The sequence below is a fragment of the Octopus sinensis genome, linkage group LG3, assembly GCF_006345805.1.
Source record: "Octopus sinensis linkage group LG3, ASM634580v1, whole genome shotgun sequence".
NCBI classification, from domain to species: Eukaryota; Metazoa; Mollusca; class Cephalopoda; order Octopoda; family Octopodidae; genus Octopus; species Octopus sinensis.
In genome coordinates, this window is record NC_042999.1 from 144,811,197 (window position 1) to 144,833,189 (window position 21,993).

At 36.9% G+C, this 21,993-nt stretch overlaps 1 protein-coding gene across 4 annotated transcripts in view; it reads right to left on the reverse strand.

Annotated features, from left to right (window-relative positions):
* Positions 1–1,472: 1,472 nt before the first annotated feature.
* The window catches only part of LOC115209919 (ribose-phosphate pyrophosphokinase 4), a 68,944-nt gene continuing 48,423 nt past the window's right edge, over positions 1,473–21,993 (reverse strand). For all 4 annotated transcript variants that reach the window (XM_036501459.1, XM_029778522.2, XM_029778521.2 and 1 more), the window contains 6 exons: positions 13,493–13,565; positions 11,998–12,091; positions 10,007–10,125; positions 8,358–8,542; positions 4,988–5,064; positions 1,473–2,017 (listed from right to left, as the gene is read on the reverse strand). In XM_036501459.1, the coding sequence (XP_036357352.1) occupies positions 1,793–2,017; positions 4,988–5,064; positions 8,358–8,542; positions 10,007–10,125; positions 11,998–12,091; positions 13,493–13,565 (773 nt within the window). In that variant the 3' untranslated portion in view covers positions 1,473–1,792. The remainder of the gene's footprint in view (positions 2,018–4,987; positions 5,065–8,357; positions 8,543–10,006; positions 10,126–11,997; positions 12,092–13,492; positions 13,566–21,993) is intronic.

Below are 21,993 nucleotides of genomic sequence, written 5' to 3' on the forward strand. Positions count from 1 at the left end.
ATATATACAACGGGCTTCTTTCAGTTTCCGTCTACCAAATCCACTCACAAGGCTATGGTTGGCCCAAGGCTATAGTAGAAGACACTTGCCCAAGGTGTCACGCAGTGGGACTGAACCTGGAACCATGTGGTTGGTAAGCAAGCTACTTACCACACAGCCACTCCCACGCAGCCACTTCTACTCCTATACCACACAGCCATTCCTACGCCTATACTACAAAGCCACTCCTACACCTATATATATGTATCGTATGCATATATTTATAGCAAGTATATATATCATTATCATATTTATATTTCTTTTTACTAACTATCATTAAGTTTCAGATAAGCAGATATACATGTCTGGCAAAATGCTTAAGCTGTTTAGGAGTTTGCTTTGCAACAATGAGATCTCAGCTTTGATCCTACTGTGTGGCCTTTTGGGCAAATGTCATTTCATATAGGTCAATCTGCAGTCATAAATTGTGTCGATGGAAACTCAATAGAAGTGTGTCAGGTGAATTGTACCCACATTTCTAAAGGTATATCCTTGTCACACTGATTTCACTTGAGATTACACGTGTCAGTGGAATACTTAGCCACTTATGCATTAATTGAGGAGCAGGTAATTCAGTGGAGATCAAACAACTGAAACTTCACTGTTGAATGATGGACATACATCATACACACACACACATATATATATATGTAGCTAAGTTTATGTCATAAAGTGACCAATGATTTTGCATCCACAAAGGCCTTAGCCTCGTGGACGTCTTGTCAGACTCTAAACCCAAAGACAAATGTAACTGTGTTTACTAGCAATGATAGGAGTTTAACATAATTAACATTAGGATTGAAACCTGAATGGTTTAATTGTAGGGCATCAAGTACATCCAACCATACTTATATATCTATATAAATTTTAAATAATGTCTGTTATACAATTGCAGCATGGAAGGTGTTTGTAAGCCATTCAAGAAACACACAAAAGCCGTTCAATTCACTTCAACATTTAAGTTTAATTTGTCAAAATATTTTCGTCGCTTTAAGACCGCAACCTGTTCACTGACCAAAATGCAGCATGGATTTTTGTCAGTGAACAGGTTGCGGTCTTAAAGCGACGAAAATATTTTGAAAAATTAAACTTAAATGTTGAAGTGAATTGAATGGCTTTTGTGTGTTTCTTGAATGGCTTCGATGCTGCAATTGTTTTCGTTTCAGCACATGATCTCAGATCAAATCACTTGCTATGCAAGTACATCTCTGTAATGTCTGTTATGAAATACTGATATCTTATTTGGACACAAGACCACAAAGTTATAGGGAAGTGGGGTGACATTTGATGACATTCAAGTCTTTCTCAACATAACATGAAGTAGATTTGCTTCAGTTGCTAATAAAAACTGGTTGGCAGACACAATTCTATGTGATGGGTGGGGGATTACTTTTATTCTACCTCACATAATCATATGTTTTTAACTTTTGTGTTTTTTCACTTTATTATGGGTTAAATAGAATTGTTTCCTTGATTCATTTTATCTCATTCTACCATTGATCAATTGTTATATCAATCTCACCTTTCTTTAAGTTAATAATTACAAAAAAAAATTTTAAATAGCTTCTACTTCAAACAAAATAATGGTATCAACATATAGTATAATGTTTTTGCACATAATGACAAAGTTATAAGATGATTAAGTACATTTTCTTCATTTCCATAATCTGTGTGAGGTTAAGAATGTCTGATAAATTAAAGATGAGCAAATAAATTTATAGACAAAAAATAGCTACTGATAAGTGAGAGGAGATCATGGTAACAGATCATATCCCAGAAGGCAGTCAGCAATGGCATCACAAAGGGAAAGCAGCTTGAAAGGTTTATGTTGAGCAAGTTGAAGGGCATGTGGTATGGAGTCTGTGATCCAGAAGTTATCAAAGATATCACTGTCAACAAAATTCTTCCAAGAATCTTTAGGAAAAACAGCATGAGTTACATAAGCACTGATAGAAATAGCACCATGTTGAAGCAAAATCTGAAAATATATAACAAAAGAAATTGAAGAAAACAAAACCAGTAATCTTTTAGAATTATCTGAAAGTATGTGAGGTTATACTGTATAGAAAAAGAGCAACAGTTTTTACTTTCATTCTTCTATATTCTGTGTTCAAATTGTCTACATAGGGTGGAATTAGACTTTACTTTTCCCCTCTCTTTGGGCCTGCTAAAAGAAGTACTTGTAATATATTACAGTCGATTAAATGGACAATGTCTCTTTCTTTTAAATTAATTGTTATTGTATCTTATGCCAGAAAAGGCAATATCGAGTACACTTAATAAAGGGCACTAAAATGGTAAACTTTCATCACTTGTTAAGGTTATCTCTACAGATATTCTATAGAAATTAAAGCCAACATTAATTTTGTCATGACGTTTTGTATCCAAAATGCTTGATGTAAACAATGAGAGCGAAGATGAAAAATGGGTAATGAGTGTATATCCCATATTCCGGCAGTTTTTTCTCTTTCATCAGCACCCATTAATACAGATCATTAATAAAGGTAAACTTTCAGTAAACTAAGTTTTGTTGTACAGATTCTATTCATGATTTGTCTTCATGAAGTGCAACTATCACTAATCAACTTGCCAGAGTTCATTCTTTTGTAAGTAACTGGATTGAAACATGTATTTATACACAGTGTTTGGGTAACTCTAAAACTTTAAGACTTTAAATCAGTAGTTCTCAACCATTTTTTGCCTATGGACCTCTTTGATTCCTATTTTATTTGGATGGACCCTCATAGCCATTTGATGTTTAAAAATCCTATTATACTTTTATAATTAAATATTATTAGGAACTGTATAAAAAAATTGTTAAAATATTTTGTGTATTATAAAAGTACTAGCAGCATAGCCCGGCGTTGCCCGGGTATGTAAGAGGCCCTAGTAGGCAACAACTAATCCCAATGTAGTCCTTTCCCTCCAGGGAACGAAGGTGCATGTGGACGTTGCAATGTCTTGTCTTCACTCGAATACTTCTGTATATACGATGTTGTAGTCGGCAATGTGTATACGATGTTCCTAGCTGTCCGTTTGGGCGAAAACATGAAAACATCATTGCGCCTCCCAACGTGTGAACAGCCCACGTAGAGTTGACCGTGGGCGAAGCACTGTTCGCCCAACTTGTAACCCAGCGACTTGTAGCGTTTGGCCTTGGGATTTATTGATGGACATTGCGAAGCAGAGTTTAACAGGAAACTGAGAACGCCTGAAGTGGATTGGTAGGTCAGAGTTAAAAATGCCAAGTTGCGTCCCCTAGACAGTCTGTGGTTTGTGTTTCTGATTCTCGACCCCATGTCGAGTTTATCAATTTTTTTCAGAACTGGGGGAACTTTTCAAAATTTTCGCTGCGTTAGTTTTGAATTATGACATTGGGCTATGTGTGTGTCAAGTTTCATCAGAATCGGTTGAAAGCCGTGGTCAGAGTGAGGGTACAACCAAACAGACACACAGAAACACACACAGACAAACTGCTGTTTATATAGAGAGAGATATATATCATCACCATCATCATCGTTTAGCGTCCGTTCTCCATGCTAGCATGGGTTGGACGGTTTGACCGGGGATTTGGGAAGCCAGAAGGCTGCGCCAGACCCAGTCTGATCTGGCAGTGTTTCTACAGCTGGATGCCCTTCCTAACACCAACCACTCCGTGAGTGTAGTGGGTGCTTTTTACGTGCCAGGCGAGGCTGGCAACGGCCACGATTGGATTGGTGCATTTTATGTGCTACCGGCACAGAAGCCAGTCGAGGCAGCGCTGGCATCAGCCACGTTCGGGTGGTGCTTTTTACATGCCACCGAGCGCACGCGTGTGTGTGTGTGTGTATACATATATATATAAATACATACAAGCTATGTACAAAGATAAAATAAAATGAGAGTCAGCAATAATTTTAGTGACAAATTTATGAGGGGTACTGAAAAGTTCCTGGTTTGGTATAAAAGAAAATTATAATTTTTTTCAACATATTCCCCTCTCAGATTCACACTCATTGCAGTGGTCCTTCAGTTTTTCTGAGCTCTGTAAAAGAACTTGGAAGGTTGGGCCTCCAACCAGGCCTTATTGTGATACCCTTAAAGCCAGGAACTTTTCAGCACCCTCTCATAGTGTGAAGGTAGGAGTCCATTAATGCATTGTCCTCAGTCCATTCCTATTTATTGTAGTCCTTCAGGCCATTACTGAGAAACTTAAGACTGACTGTCCATGGGAACTCCTATATGCTGACAGTCAAATTCTCATAGCTGAATCTAAAGTGAAATCAGAGAGGAAATTCTAGGCATGGAAACTAAATCTAGAATTGAGAGGTCTTAAGGTGAACCTAGAAAAAACAAAAATTTTAGTAAGAAGGAAAATGGCATTTTGTGATATGTAGAAAGGGAGTAGGTATAAACTCCATATGCTGGACAAAGGTAGAAGTAGGTGATGAGATAAAGGTAAGAGTAGGTGAAGGGTGGCAATGGAGGTAGTTCAGAGGGGAGAGGGAGAGAAAGAGAGAGAGTGCTGGACATCAATATAACTTTCATCTACAAAATTCCATTTACAAGATATTGATCAACCTTAGATTATGGTGCTTGTGCAATAGTATCAAACCCAGAAGCTCATCACACAACCATGCTGCCCTCTATACAAGGCTGTCATTGTTTAACCCCAGGTCAGTTCTGTGTGAGTAAATCTATGATCAAACCTATGTTCCAGCCTTTATCATTCCATTTTTCTCAGACAGTATACATCATTCAATGATCTTTTTTAAGATAGTACAATGATGTTTGCAGAAAATTTAGCTGGTATTTCTAGCAGACTGAAAGATCATATAGAGGCTCTCTTGTTGGCCCATTAAAAGGTTCGTAGTTAGTGATAGATCCATTTTCAAAAACTATTAATTACACCATTCAGGCTTTGAAACAGATATATTTACAGACATTTGTTTAAAATAACGCAACTTACCCTGCCACATTCTTTCAAAGTTCCTCCAGTTAGAACCAAATCATCAATTATGATGACAGATTTTCCCTTTGGGTTCCCTGTAAGGGAATATAAAATATGAAGCAATAAACTGACAGAAAAAATTTTATATATGTAGCTGTGTGCATTTGTTAAAATGTGTATGTGTGTGTGTAAAAATATGTGTGTATATGTTGGCTGCTGAGACATGAGCGTGTATATGTTGGCTGCTGAGACATGAGCAGTGCCAAGAATTTGCCTGCAAGGGCAGTGAGTCACTTGCAGTAGAAAAAAGTGTTGTTAGTCTGCAAGAGCTCTAAGTTGCTTGCTGAGGCTGAAAGTGCTAGCCTACAGAAGCAATGAGAAAGCAAATAAAATCATAGAATGTGGTGCATGTATGTATGAACATTGAAACAAGTTAACATATAATATACACAATATTCAAAAATATGTACATACATAGGTAAGATCCTGCAAAAGAAAGTGACATGCAAAGAAAAGTGAAAAAAACAGACAACAGAAATGCCATACAATGCACAGGCAAGGAAAAGTTCCAGTCTCTAAAGCAGATTTCAACGTAAATGGTTTTGGACAGTTTTTTGCAGCCAAAGTACAGTTCTGCCACTGTGTGTGACATAGTGATCAAACTTTTTTTACATAAACATGAACTGTTTACTTCCTTTTACTTAACAAACTGTACACTTTAAACAGACTTTTCTTATGTTTGTTTTGCCTTCTTGGTTACATGTTTTTGTATTTTTCACATGCATTGTTTACATGCTTTGATCTTCTTCATGTCTTGCATTGTTCTGTTTGCATACATTCTTTCATATACCTTGTTGCTACCTGTGTCTTAGCTTACTTTTCTGTTTCTCACCTACAATTCGTTTGTTGTTATTGACTGCTCTGGTTCTGCCAGGGGGGTGCTGTAAGCGTGATGTAAATTGAAACAGCTTCTGTCGTATTATTTACAGTTCACCAGAAGTCAGGGATCAAACCACAGTGACCTCTCTTAGCGAACATTCTAGAAACTTCCATGAATAGCAGACTTATGTCCCTTTTAGTAATACTATTGCGTCATAGAATGTTCTGGAAGGTTTTTGTTCACCAAGTCTTCACCAGTCTTTGAGGCTATATAATGGACAGCTGCAGTTCTTTGCCCTCTATACTTCACCGAATTTTGACCTGAGCACATCTGTATTTGAGAGCAGCAAATCTTGACTACACATCGCCTAGGTGAAAGAAAATGACTTTTTGGAGCAACCATATGTGCCAAGCTTTCATGTTAGACAACATGTGTACAGATTTCTCTTACGCTACAAGCGAACCCAATTGTACTACGAAATTCTGTTGTACATCTTTCTATTCCATATTTTCCATGCAGAATGTGACAAGACGAAATTGTATGTAACTTTTCACATTCATGTACAGCTTCACATGAAGCATGCGTACTTGCTCTTAATTACTTTAAATTATTTGTGAAGCTTAAGAATGGCTCTTTCGTTATTCCAAACCTTGTAACTGTGTTAAAAATTAGTAACAGTGGCAGCTGCATACTATGATTAGTGGTAAAAGAAACCCACTACTAAAGTGATGGCCATCTTACTAAAAAGGAAAAGATTGTTTTAAAGTGATTGAGAACTAAGAGGTAGCTTATATTTGTATAAGGTTTAACTACTGACACTTGTATATCATCATCATCATCACCATCATCATCGTTTAACGTCCGCTTTCCTTGCTAGCATGGGTTGGACGGTTCAACTGGGGTCTGGCAAGCTCGAGGGCTGCACCAGGCCAGTCAGATCTGGCAGTGTTTCTACAGCTGGATGCCCTTCCTAACGCCAACCACTCCGAGAGTGTAGTGGGTGATTTTATGTGCCACCGACACAGGTGCCAGACGAGGCTGGCAGACGGCCACGCTCGGATGGTGTTTTTATGTGCCACCGACACAGGTGCCAGACGAGGCTGGCGAACGGCCACGCTCGGATGGTGTTTGTTACGTGTCCTCAGCACGGAGGCCAGTCGATGCGGTACTGGCTACGGTCACGTTCGGATGGTTTTCTTATGTGCTACCGGCACTGGTACCACAAGGATACAAATTCCATTGATGTTCATCTATTTTGATTTGGTTTAAACATATAATTCACATAGGTAAAGACATCTGTACACATATATTATACAACATCAAACATGAATACACATACCAACTAACATACCAAGGCATATTACACACAATATAGTGAGTAAGGATATAGTTGAAAAAAGGAGACAAAGAAGATGCAACTCTTGAAGGATAGAGAAATGAGAAGAGTTGGTGGAGGTCTAGGCAGTTGGGATTGGGGAACTGGGATTTTTGAATAGCAGTGTGTGTACAAAGGAAGAGAATAACAGAAACACTTGTATATGTGTACAACAGAACAAATACAAGAATAAAGGACTGTGCCAACGATTTTAAAATAGAGAAAAAAAAAGGTTGTAGTTCATCAGAAGAGAACTAAGAGAAAATATTTATATTTATTGTCATGCCCATACAACAAGTCTTTGAAGGCCATTTTTCATTCTTTGACAAAGGTTAGCCTTGTGAATACCATTACAATTTTCCCCATTTTGCCCTATTTTCTATATTCCCTTCAGCAACCCCCTTGCTTTCATTTCCTCCTCCATCAGCTTTAGCATGTATTTCACAGTATTTTCCCACTGCTATTTTGTTCCACTTTCATTTTGTTGATTTTTGCTGCCCACTTATTTCAATCCTTTCTCAGCAGATGACTCAGCCGTCCCATCCCATTTTTCTTCACAACATTCACTGCTGCTTCTGATCTCATCATGCTCTGCAATTTATTATTAATCAACCTCTTTTTCTCCAAGATACTTCACTCAACCACTGAAACATTTTCATTTTCATTCTTTTCAGGTTTCTTAGTTACTCCACATTTATTACTTGTGTTTCATTTCCATAAGTCAGAACACACCTCACCCATTCAGTATACATTTTTCTCTCAGTTTTAGCATCATTCCTCTCTTTAGCACACTATTAAATTCCTGAAACTTCTTCAATGTACATCTGACAGTAGTCACCATCACTCAGTCTGAGCAACCTTTTCCATTCAATGCTTCCTATTTGACAAAATACAAAGTGGAAAAGTTCCTTGACTAGTTCTGTAGTGCACCAACAGATGGCAGCACATGATTGCATGCACAGTGACCTTCACTTAAATGTAGCTGCCAAATTAGTTAACCTCACAAACCACTACATTTTTCATAAACTCGCCCAGAACATATTGTACATTTAAGGAAGTTTACTCTAGTATCCTTTCCATACACAGCCATTTCCCTGTTCTTTCTTCTTATCTGTGTAAATTAAAGGACCTACCATCTTTAATTTGAACAATTCTTTTTGAACCATTTCGCGTCTTGTTGCAGATTATGGTGTCTGCATTGGGAAAATAACGTTGAAAGCGTTTGCAGGCACCATCATCTGGGAAAGCTACTGTGTAGTTATTAGAGCCAAACACATTCTCCAATTCAAGTTTCACCAAAGGAATGGCAGACTCCAGTCTGTGAAGAAAGAAACAAAACAAAATAGTTGAGTTTTAAATTTAGAATGAATGTATGTATATTTTGTGAATGTTCTAATGTAACTGAAAATTCCAACTTTACACACTGCTCCCAATACAGCAGATTACTTTCAAGCTGTTGAATGGATGTTTAATTTTTACCACTCTCTCTACATGTTTTGGAGATATCTGTCTTCAGATTGACACTCAGAAATGTTCACATTGCAACTTCCGCCACAGATGCCAAGCAGTACAGCATTTTGCTTCCAATATTTCTGGTAGAGTGAATTGCATCATGGTGTTGTTTTTCTCACAGATGGTGCCCAACTGACCCTACTATACTGTGTAGTCAACAAAATCAAAAACAAACAATGCACATGAGCGAAATTAAAGATATAAAATGGTGACAATTTACCCATTGCACCCTGTATATATATATATACACACATATACAATATCATCATCATCATCATCATCATTTAACGCCTGTGTTCCAGGCTAGCATGGGTGGGACACATATACATATGTGTGTATATAAATATATATATATATATATACACACACACACACACACATACATATATATACACACACACATACATATATATACACACACACACACATACATATTATATATATATATATATATATATATATATATATATATATATATATATATATATATATATATGAAAATTTTTTTCCTTTTTTCTGCAGCATCAATAACGCTTCTCCCACAAGGCCCATAACGCTTATATTTTACAACACCCCAAACACTTTCATATACAATGCTTCCTCACCCCCACCCCCAATAGAGGTAACATCTTTAACAACTCTAACATGTCTGAATGACAGTAGGTTAAAAGCAAGAACAACTATTATGATGCCTGTTACCAAATGTTCACGGGATCCTTCTTTTCAGATACTGAATAATATCTCTCCTTCATGTGTTACCTCCCATATCTCTTTCCCAGTTTTCAGAGTTGGCACTCTAAATGTAGGCACACTGAAAGGGCCTTAGGCTTAACTTAGCCAAAACCAAAAGTCTTAGTAAGTAAGAAGGCTGTCAATTCATAACCTACTTCAGGGCGATGGCCCTGATCTGTAGAAAAGGCATGAGTAGAAACCCCATACGATGTACCCGGTATAAGCTATGGACACAAAAAGGGGAATGGGAAAATGTTACCTTGTTTGGAAACAGACAATGGTTGGCAACAAGTAGGCTATACAGTTATAAAAAAAAAACTGTCTCTGTTAAAACAAAATGTATGTGCCTGTGTATATTCACATTGTTCTATAAATTTAGACAATAAAGGTTGTTCATATCCTTTATTTTCCAACATTGTTTTCACTTTACACCATCTTATTACTATATCAGATCTACACCTGAATGTAGGTACTAATAATTATTTGTTCTTTAAACAATGCTATTAATTGGAATTTTTTTTTAAATCATCAGTTTTACCTTGGAATGACCGTGTCAGAAAAGTAAAAGCGTTCCTGAAGGGCATGGATGTCAAATATTGTTATCTGTGCTGGTCCTTTTGTAGTAAATGGAATATGAGACATTAGGCTGGCCAAAGTCTGTTGTAAATAGAAAAACAATTATAAATTCGCAGATAAGGTTTTATATTTAAAGTATAACACACATCTCTTCTGTTTTTTATTCATAAATATAGAAAATGTGAGAGATACAGGATTATTGTTTTAATAGAACAAGGTAAATATATTTCTGTCTTTCATCTTATTAAACTACTAGCTGATTTACCTGGCATTGCCCAGTTAGTGCTGTTCTTATTCAGATTAGTAAACAATAAATATGAAGATATATATCTTTTTCTAATAATTATTTCAAAATATCTATATTTTTATTTTTAAAAATATCCAAATTGTAATGATAATAGAATTTCGAACTGAAAATCTGTCGATTTTGAAACACCACAGGGTAAACAATATTCATTGTGTAATTTTTTGTTGGTGTCCAAATGAATAAATTGTTGCTGCTTCGAACTTATGAGCAACCAACATAGAGTTGGCCCTGGGAGAAGCATGTAGTAGAGAAATGAAGTCCAACTACCTTGAGGGACTGACCCTGAGATTTGTTAATTGAAATACCAGTTTGACTGGAAACTGAAACCTTTTCAAATCAAATGGAACATCTGTGGGTATGAGAGGAAATTTTGGAATAAAGACATTTTCTTCTTTGTGATTACCTGTTATGATTGTTGCCTGTTGAATAGGGGGCTTCATGGAAGTAACAATGAAGTGAGTTCCATTACACAGGCAAAGTGGGTTAAGATTCCTAAGCAACATAATGGGGGCATCCAACTTTAGTGTCAAGTTATGCTGTGGCATCCCAATGGGTTTAAGTGTTTTCAGAAATTCAACAGGGTATTGAACAGCCTAATCTTGATTAACTGTTGTGTGAATTGATGGAAAAATCATTTCTGATGTATCTGTTAACTTTTGAAGAAGTTCATGATTGAGTTTATGAACCATTTCATTAGCTGGAGCTAGTACAGCTCTTTCACATAGCCAGTTTACATCAGTGTAATTGACAATCACACATACACTGACACAGACATACACTAACACAGACATATACCAAGACAGACACACACAGACATATACTTATGTAATGAATGTGCAAACACACACACACACACTCAGACACATACATACACATATACAAAATGTGTCATTGTCATGGTGGTGGTATAAAATGTGTTTTAGCACGTGGTGTATAATGAATGTGCAAACACACACACTGACAAACACATATACACTGATATACAAAATGTGTCATGGTGGTGGTAGAAAATGTCCTTTACTATCACATACATAATGAACACGCAAACACACACACACACACACATACACATATACAAAATGTGTCATTGTTGTCATGGTATAAAATGTTCTTTACTATGTTGTATATAATGAATGCGCAAACACACTGACAGACACACACACACTCATATACAAAATCTGACGTCGTTGTGGTGGTATAAAATGTCCTGTACTATAGATTACTATAGAAAGATTATTTTCAAGAAAATATTATATTGTTTTAATCCAAATGAAAATAAAAATTACATGTTGATACTCGTGGGGTGTAATAGTATTACCTTGTACAATTTGATTTGATTTGGTGGTGCCATTTGAGAATGCATAGGGAACAGACAGACAGAGAGACAAAGAATTTTATATAGAGAGAGATTATCTGTTACTAAGCCAGCTTCTCTATGATTGCACACTTTGCTAGAAAGAGTAGTCAAAACTGTTTCAAATTACGTTCTATCACCTTAGAAAATGGGCAACGCATTGAACAATGTAGCCCGAGTAATACAAAAAGGATGGTATTGTTATACCTGGAATGCATTTAATCATTCACTCTTTAATTATTATCATTTAAAAAAATGGTGCTTATCATAACTAAAAAAAATAAGTGTTTACCTTTGCTGTAGGTATTTCACCCTCATTCTCAACTCGTTCCATTGTTCCAGTAGGAAAATATGGCAACAGAAAATGGAATGACCTTGCACGATATCTACAAAAGAAAATACAGAGAATCTAATCATCAAGAGAGGGTTTTAATTAGTAGGGGAATCAGAAAAGAAATCTTGATATCTATAAAATATAAATGATGTATGATGTCTGTGTGCAAACAACTATGTTACATGGCAGTGAAACATGGGCTGTGACAGCTGAGGACATGCATAGACTTGAAAGAAATGAAGCCAGTATGCTTTGTTGGATTTCCAATGTCAGTTAGCATGTTCGAGAGTGTAAGCATCTTGAGAGAAAAGTTGGGCACAAGAAGCATCAGATGTGGTGTGCAAGAGAGACAACTGCACTGGTATAGTCATGTGATGTATATGGATGAGGACAGCTGTGTAAAGAAGTGCTGATCTCTAACTCTGCAGGGAACCTGTGGTAGAGGTAGAACCAGGAAGATAAGGGACGGGGTGCTGAAGTATGATCTTCAAACATTGGGCCTCACAGAGACAATGACTAGTGACCTAGACCTTTGGTGATATGCTGTGCTTAAGAAGACCCATCAAGCCAAGTGAAATCATAGTCACAGCTGATGCTGGTGTTACATAACTGGCACCCATGCTAGTGGCATGTAAAAAGCACTTTTCAAATGTTGGGCCTCATGGAGGCAAAGTAGCTGAGCTCCTTTTGATTGTTGGGCCTCAATTGTCTTCTGAATTGGCACCATTGAATCATTGACTGGTTGGTGTTAAGTTCTCAATCAACCAAGTTTGTAACTTCAGAGTTGTACTTATCTAGCAAGTGACTTGATTTAAGACCACGTGTTAAATTTATTTCATGCTAGTGAGGCACTCATGCAGGGCATACATAAATGACACCCATGCTGGTGACACGCAAAAGGTACCTGTGCTGGTGACATATAAAAGACATCCACTACACTCTATGGAGTCATTGGCATTAAGAAGGGCATCCAGCCATAGAAACCAAGCTAAAATCAGATTGGATCCTGATACAGCTTTTGGGTTTACCAGCTCCAGTCAAACTGTCTAACCCATGCCGGCATGGAAAACTGATGGTATGTGTGTGTATGCATGTGTGTGAAAAGGTTTTGTTGCCCAACTGCAACCTGGCCACTGACAGAGTTGCAGTGGAACTGTATCAGTGACTAGGCTTTAGTTGTGTGACCAAATATGCTAACTTCCTTTAAAATTAATTTAAATTTAAGATAAATTTAACAGTGCTGTGTGTTATTAAATGGCTAGACTGGCTCTACTACACTGTAGCTGCTTATTTAAGTTTGCAACTAAGGTTCAGTTCCTGGTTGAACTATTCTGCTTTTCTTACTATTTCTCCTGGCAAATCCAGCCACAACACATGGTGATAATTCAACAACCCATTAAAGGTCACAAAAGATATTTTTATTGGTTAATTAGCAAACTATGTTGATGCCTACCTTGGAAACATATAAAGAACGGAAAGTTGTTCAAATATGATCTCAGGTGAGTGGAAACTGCCAAGGAAAATGACTGAAATAAGAAAATGATTTATGTATAAGAACTACAAAAATGATAAAGGAAATTTTGCTGAAAACAAACAAAAATAAACTTAATATATAAAATAGCTGCCTGGAATTTTGACCGTATATTGGTTTTTCAAGGATTAAGAAAGTTTCACAGACTAAAATGACAAAGTAAGTGCTTAGCTTAACAGCTGTTTGGCTTAAACAGCTCAGTCTATCTAGCTGTAAATAGATACTGCAATATAAGAACAACTCACTAGTGTAAGTAGCTGCAGTACTGCATGATAGGTTATTACCGTAAAAACCCATGTAACTTAGGCACATTTTTCGCAAAAATAAAAATAAACTTTAAGGAGTGTATAAATTACATAAGTAGATCGTTTATAGAATTCCTTTGAATTTTTTTTTTTTTTTTTTGCAAAAAGACATACAAAACGTAAACATTCATACTTGAAGTTGACTTATTTAATGTCAGAAAAGGTTTTTACAGAAAAAAATAATGGCTTAAATACAATGAAGTTGACTTTTATTTATGCTGAACAGTATAATGCTTACTTTTTCTGCCTAAATTTACTAAAACCATTAAATGGTTAACTACCTTTTGAAGTCTAACTGTCATGCCGGTAAACATGGTTTGGGCCATATTTTACATTGCTTGGAGTTTCTACCTATAGCAATAGAGCACCATTGACATACATAGTGATATGGGTATTCCTGACTGAAAAAAAAGTAATGATATGGATAATTTTGATTATATGTTTTTATATACATATACATATATATACATACATATATACACACACATATATATACATATATATACATACATATATATACATATATATACATACATATATATACATATATATACATACATACATATATATACATAAAACTTAGATAAAACTTAGATATGTTTCGACCAAAGATTGGTCCAGGCCATGTCTAACTTAATAGCACCACCTGATAGGATTATCTAAATTCTGTTTAAGTCAAGTTTTGTTTATGGTCCATTCAAGTAATGAGTCTTTGTTGGGTGAGTTGTATCCAATTATGGGTAGTTTATCTGGTATTCCTTGAAGGAATCTATCCAGACTCCGTTTAAAGTTGATGGGATCCTTTTCCTCTTTGATCTCTTTCGGGACAATGTTAAATAGGGCAGGGCCTGTTGAGGAAAAGAAATTATGTTGCAGTGTACATGTATGCTGTGATCTTGAATTGGGCAGGGGACGTATGGCCCGTGGTCCCAGTCTTGGATGAACCTTGAAGCTAATGTTCAGGTCATTTGGGCGAAGTTGGCGGTATATTCTCCACATCATACAAATGATGTACCGCTCATGGCGATGCTGGAGAGAGTATATATATATATATATATATATATATACTATTAATTTTAATATCAATTTAAAACCAGTAGTCTAGCATACAAAAAATCTGAGAAATCAGAGAAAATTCTAATATATGTGTATACTGGCAGGGCAAGACTGCTAGGTAGTCAGCCATATGCTAGAAATAGATCATCAACGATCAAACTACAAAGAAAGTAATGTGTGTGCAAAGTTTGGTGAAAATCAGTTGAAAACTGCAGAAATGCATATGTACTACACACACATCTCCTTTGTTTTATAGATATATATATAGATTACAGTACCACTCCTACTGTAACCTGCTTACATTACCTGACATTAAAATGTATTGACATTTGTGAGTTAAGTGACCTCTGCAAACAATATAATACCATCAATGAAATATGAACCAAACTGACTTGGCAGTTTTTCTCAAACTCCTCTATCAACAATTTACATTTATTTTCTTTGCATTACTGGACAAGCACAACTTGAAAATTCAACTGAAAAAAGAAAGTTCAGTGAACACCAGAACCAAATTCTAGTAGCAAGCACTAACTGCAGTGAATTATTTTAGCGCGCCGGAACTAAGACATTTGAAATTTTATCCCTAATGTAATCGGTAAAACTAAACACGTGTCTGTTTTGGCACAGAAAGCTGGGGTTAGTTTTTCAGATTGCATTTACACTGAACGATTGTACTGATGAGGCCACGGACATTTGAATTATGTAAGTAATTCTTTTGTTAAAGGCCAAAACCGAGGTATGCAATTAATTCTGTTTTTTATATAAATTTTCATCTGTCCTGCCCGCCAAATTTGGTTCTGGTGTTCACTGAATTTTTCCTCTAGAGAACTTTCTTTGTAGTTTGATCGTTGATGATCTATTTCTAGCATACGGCCGACTACCTAGCAGTCTTGCCCTGCCAATATACACATATATTAGAATTTTCTCTGATTTCTCAGATTTTTTGTATGCTAGACTACTGGTTTTAAATTGATATTAAAATTAATATTAATTTATCTCCCTCATTATTTAAATATTTATATATATATATATATATATATATATTATATATATATATATATATATATATATATATACATATACATACATATATATATATATACATATATATATAATATATATACATATATATACATATACACATATATATACATATATACATATATATATATATATTATATATATATACATATATATATATATATATATATACTATATATATGTATGTATATATATATATGTATATATATATATATATGTATATATATATATATATATATTATATATATATGTCTATATATATATATATATATATATATATATATATATATATATATATATATATGTCTATATATGTGTGTGTGTGTGTGTGTGTGTTTGTGTGTCTCTGTTTGTCCCCCTAGCATTGCTTGACAACCGATCCTGGTGTGTTTACGTCCCCATCATTTAGCAGTTCGGCAAAAAGAGACCGATAGAATAAGTACTGGGCTTACAAAGAATAAGTCCCGGGGTTGATTTGCTCGACTAAAGGCGGTGCTCCAGCATGGCTGCAGTCAAATGACTGAAACAAGTAAAGAGTATACATATATATATATATATATATATATATATATATATATATATATATATATATATACACATACATACATAAAACAAAGATGAAATGTGGTTTGATAATTGCTCAGTGAATGCAGATAAGTTGTTGGAGTGCTGGGACCAGGACAAACACCACAGTGTCCCACAGACCCCTACATCAGTTCCAGCTCAAGGCCAGCAAGTGATAAAGTGGCCTCATGCCTCTGATAAAGCATGGTCTACGATGGACGAGGACTTGTCTGCGGCTTTCTGCATGGTCAAAGGTAATTCAAGCAGGAAAGTCTGAGTGCTGGGAGAGATGATTAGTGATTATGGAGTGCTGAACTTTGGTGTACATGATCTGACTGAAAGACCTACAGTTCAGATGAAAGAATCCTGGAGGAGAAGAGCTATCCGTGAACTTCAAAAGGACGCAAGAAGGTTATGAGCAGTATTGCGAGAAGATCGTTCCAAGGTTGAGATTGAGATCTTCCAGTGTGAAACTCACAAGAAGATCAGGAAGTTGAGTAGAGCAGAGCTTCATGCCAGGAAATGGAAGGAAGCTGCAAAGGCCTGGAAAGCTTTCACTGAAAATCCTTTTCACTTTGTTAAATGGCTGTTCGAGGAGAAAACTAGTGGTGTGCTGAGTGTTCAGCAGCAAGAGCTGGACAACCATCTCAAGCAAACTTATTCTGATGCCAACAGAGGAGCTGAATTTAAACATCTACCAGGGCTGAACAGACCCAACCCTCCAGGTGCATAGTTTGATACTTCAATGGTCAAATACCCAAAGAGGAAGACTCAGTGACACTTGGTCAGTCTCGCCCTATCTCTTTGTTGAATGTTGAGGGAAAAGTCTTCTTCACTGTCTTTGCAAAGGGGCTCACAACTTACTTGCTTGCCAATGGCTTTGTGGACACTAGTATACAGAAAGCAAATATCCCAGGGTTGCCAGGATGCCTTGAGCATGTCTCAATGATTGAGGCTAAGATCAAAGAGAAGAAAGCATTGTGTAAGGAGCTGCATGTTGTATGGCTGGATCTAGCAAAAGCATATGGTTCTGTGCCTCATAACATGATACAGGAAGCCTTGGAGTTCTTCTGTGTGCCCCAGAAACTCCAAAGCGTTCTATCTACATACTTTGACCAGTTCATGTTTCAATTCTCTGCTGCAAGGTATATCACTGAATACATTGGTCTAGAAAATGGGACTGCAATGGGTTGTGCCATCTCCCTAATCCTCTTTGTGTTGGTTAAAGAGGTCATACTGGGGAGCTTAAAGCCTGAGCATAGGTTCGACCAAGGAGAAGTAAAACTGAAGGCATTCATGGATGATCTTTGTGCAGGATAATATCAATGTTGCCAGAGACATTTTGAATAGATTGTCTGAACTGATCAGCCGGAGTCAGATGGCCTTTAAACTGAAGAAGAGCAGATCTCTTTCACTGAAGGGTGGATCGCTCACAAATTTGGTCTTCAGCATCGGTGGAAAGCAAATACCAACTATTTGTGAGCAAAGAGTCAAAAGCCTGGAAAGATGGTACAGTTTTCCCCTTACAGACAGACATCGAGGTGTTGAACTGCAGAAGCGGGCAGAGACAGGGTTAAAAAGCACTGATCAAGCAAGTTTGCCAGGGAAGTTCAAGGTGTGGTGCATACATTTTGGGTTGCTCCCAAGACTGTTGTGGCCCATAACTGTGTATGAAGTTTCTCTAACAAGGATTGAAACAATTGAACATAAGATCAATAAGATGGTAAGGAAGTGGTTGGCCTTTCGAAGTGCCTTTCATCTATCACCCTTTATGGCAACCAGGGTATGCTCCAGTTGCCTCTGACATCACTAGTGGAGGAGTACAAGGTCTCTAAGGTGCGTCTGCAATCAATGCCGTCTGAGTCAAGGGACACTGTGATCCAAGACAATCCACCAGATTTGAACACTGGTATGAAGTGGAAGGTCACTGAGGTGATGTAGCAGCTTGATGAGATGGTCCAGCATGCTGAAGTGCATGGAGTGATGATAGATGGTAGGGCTGGTGTGGGGCTTGTCAAGAGAGAGCGGTTGTGGTCTCAGTCAAGTGAACAAGAACAGTGGAAGCTACGTTAACAACAAGTAAAGCAGCTGGAAAGTGAGAGGCATCTGTGTCACGCAGCGCAACAAACACAGCAGGGTCAGTGGATGAATTGGGATGATGTCGAAAAGCTGGAGTTGAAGTGGTTTGATTGGTGGCGGTTAGTGCAGGACATTTGAAAGCTCTGATCCAGACTGCATAAGATGTGCATCCGTCTCCAGAAAATCCCAAAAAATAGGGTATCTAAGAGAGTTCACAGTGCCACTTGTGTGGGAAGCATGGCAGCCTCCAACACATGCTATCAGTTTGGATGATATACATTTAGACATAATTTAATACTAAACGTTGTTGCTTCATATATATGCACACACACACATACATACACAGATATGCTTGTGTGTGTGTGTGTGTGTGTATAAACTCCAAGGAAGTCAATTGGTAGACAGAACATACAAACCCCTTTTGAGCATATAAAGCTGTAGAAGAAAATAGCCTGAGTGAAAAAATTTGAGCTGCTTTAGGACAACTTTTTCAAATGCATGATCGCTCAGAGGCGTGGTTGAAATCTCATTAGTTAGTAATAAAATCTTACTGGCTGTATGTAGCCCATAGTGGACATTTGTATGCATGCACAATTGCACACACAATGCTTTTTGATAGAGGAAGAAGTGTAAATAGTGTATTTAAATAAATGGAGTGCAAAAAGTTTTAAACAAGTAATGTTGTTGGGAGACTGTAGAAATACTGTAAAAACAAAGATATTTACACACGACAAAATTAAAATACACTGAAGTCAATTTTTAGGCAAATTTGGCAAAACTGAATTTAAACACTCTGGGTGAACAAAAATGAAAAATAACTAAATTATTTTTCAGGGAGAACATACAAAAACCATAATAGATTTTTAGGCATGGCTAATTGAAATACACGGAAGACAATTTGTAGACAGAAGTTAGTGTGTGAGTGAGTTAGAGAGTGGAAGAAACAAACAGACTAAAAGAGAGGAACTGTTACAGAGGGTGAGATAGAATATGTGTAAGCAACAGAAACAGAGACTAAGAAAAGAGAGAGGAGAAAAATACAGAGAGAGAAAAGGGAGGGAATCAGTTGAAAACTGCAGAAGTTTTTTGAGAAAAACCCATGTAAAATACCGTTTTTCTTGGTTTCTTTCTTTACATGGGGGCTCTGGGTAAAATGTTGTAGTGCATGACCATTCTTGGCACATAAGTAATGTGTGTGCAAAGTTTGGTGAAAATCAGTTGAAAACTGCAGAAATGCATATGTACTACACACACATCTCCTTTGTTTTATAGATATATATATAGATTACAATACCACTCCTACTGTAACTTGCTTACATTACCTGACATTAAAATGTATTATGACATTTGTGAGTTAAGTGACCTCTGCAAACAATATAATACCATCAATGAAATATGAACCAAACTGACTTGGCAGTTTTTCTCAAACTCCTCTATTAACAATTTACATTTATTTTCTTTGCATTACTGGACAAGCACAACTTGAAAATTCAACTGAAAAAAAAAATATTATTCAGATGTAGGTTTGAATAATCTAGTAAGTCATGTAATATTTGAGGTTGACAACAAAGACTATAATTGTATTTGCTAATATATTAAAGCTGAATATAGCCAACTGTATCCCAGTTCCCCATGGCTTAGCTAATATGCTATACATTTCAAAAAATTTCTCGAATGCCAGTAAGATTATTTATTTTTATATTTTGTTGGAGTAAAGTCCTTATGACCATTTAGTGACCTTAAATGTAGTTGATGTTAAGTTTCATTTTCTGCATGACGACCATCCTCATCCTAGCCATCATCATCATTTGCTGTCCATTCTTCCATACTAGCATGGGTTAAGCGGAATTTGTTGAGAGATTTTTTACAGCCAGATACCCTTTCTATCACCAACTCCCACCTGTTTCCAAGCAAGGTAATATTTTCCCATGGCCAAACATGTTTCTCATGGAAGACAAGAAACAAACAACCTTACTTATATGACAATGATGCTCATTTACAACCACCATCATTTACCGTCCACTGTCCATTCTGGCATGAGTTGGACAGCTTGACTGAGGATTGGCAAGCCAGTAGGTTGCACCAGGCTCCAATCTCATCTGGCATGGTTTCAACAGCTGGATGCCCCTCCCAATGCCAACCACTCTGAGAATGTAGTGTGTGCTTTTTGTGCGTCACTGACACAGGAGTCAGTCAGGCAGTACTGGCATCAACCACGTGCAGATGGTGCTTTTTAAATGCCACCAGCACAGGGGGCACTGGCATCAACCACATTCAGATGGTGCTTTTTACATGCCACCGGCACGGGAGCCAGTCAGATCACATGATATCTAGACAAGGGTACACACTTATACATGCAATGTTTTAAGAACAATACAAATGAAAAGGAGGGGAATTCTAGATGACTAGTTCCAGAAAGGGATGATTTTTCAAAGTCTTTACTACTTGATCTGAGAATAAAGATATAGTAGGGGTGCTGAGAAAAATAGGGACAGGTGTGTTGGGTGAGCCTGGTTGGAGTGGGTTTACAACTATTTAGTTCATAAAAGCAAAAGCCATTGTGATTGTCACAAAAGGAACAGAGAAAAAATGCACCTGTGAGCTAATGACTGAATCATGCTGGTAAGAGAATGTTTGCCATTCAGCTAGATGGTTCTATTTGGATGTGATCTGGGATGTATGTACATCCAGTGGTAGCATCACAATCTCAGATATGTGAGCAATGCTCCCAATATGGGTTTTATTTGAACAGAACAAAATCAATTACAGATAAATCATAGCCAGATTAATATATTTCAAGCATGTTTCTCACAGATATGAATTCTAATATACATGAGCCAACATGGCAGCCTTCTACTTGGTCACTCAACCTGCTAAAGGTAGCAGGCAAATCTCCCCCAAATCACCCCATACCACCTTCTGTAATGATAGAACACATTAAATAATTTATTTCTACACACGCTGTAAAAGATAGGATGGTCATGGCTACATAAACTTCCATTATAGTTTGACCTGAGGCTAAACAACAACAATATCTGATATGATTTTCATCTGGTCAACTGGCAAATGGTTGATAAAAGAAAGTGATGTATTAATATTAGGGAGATGAAAGCCATGTTGTATCAGACAAGGATTCCTTATGCTTCAATCCATTTGGAAACACTGTTTCATGAGGCTTATTATTTGTGCTTGTATACCTACTAGGCACAAAAGCACATGGCTTAGTGGTTAGAGTGTTGGGCTCATAATGATGAGGTAGCAAGTTTGATTCCCAGACTGGGCTGTGTTGTGTTCTTGAGCAAGACACTTTATTTCAGGTTGCCCCAGTTCGACCAGCTGTAGAAATGAGTTGTGATGTCACTGGTGCCAAGTTGTTTG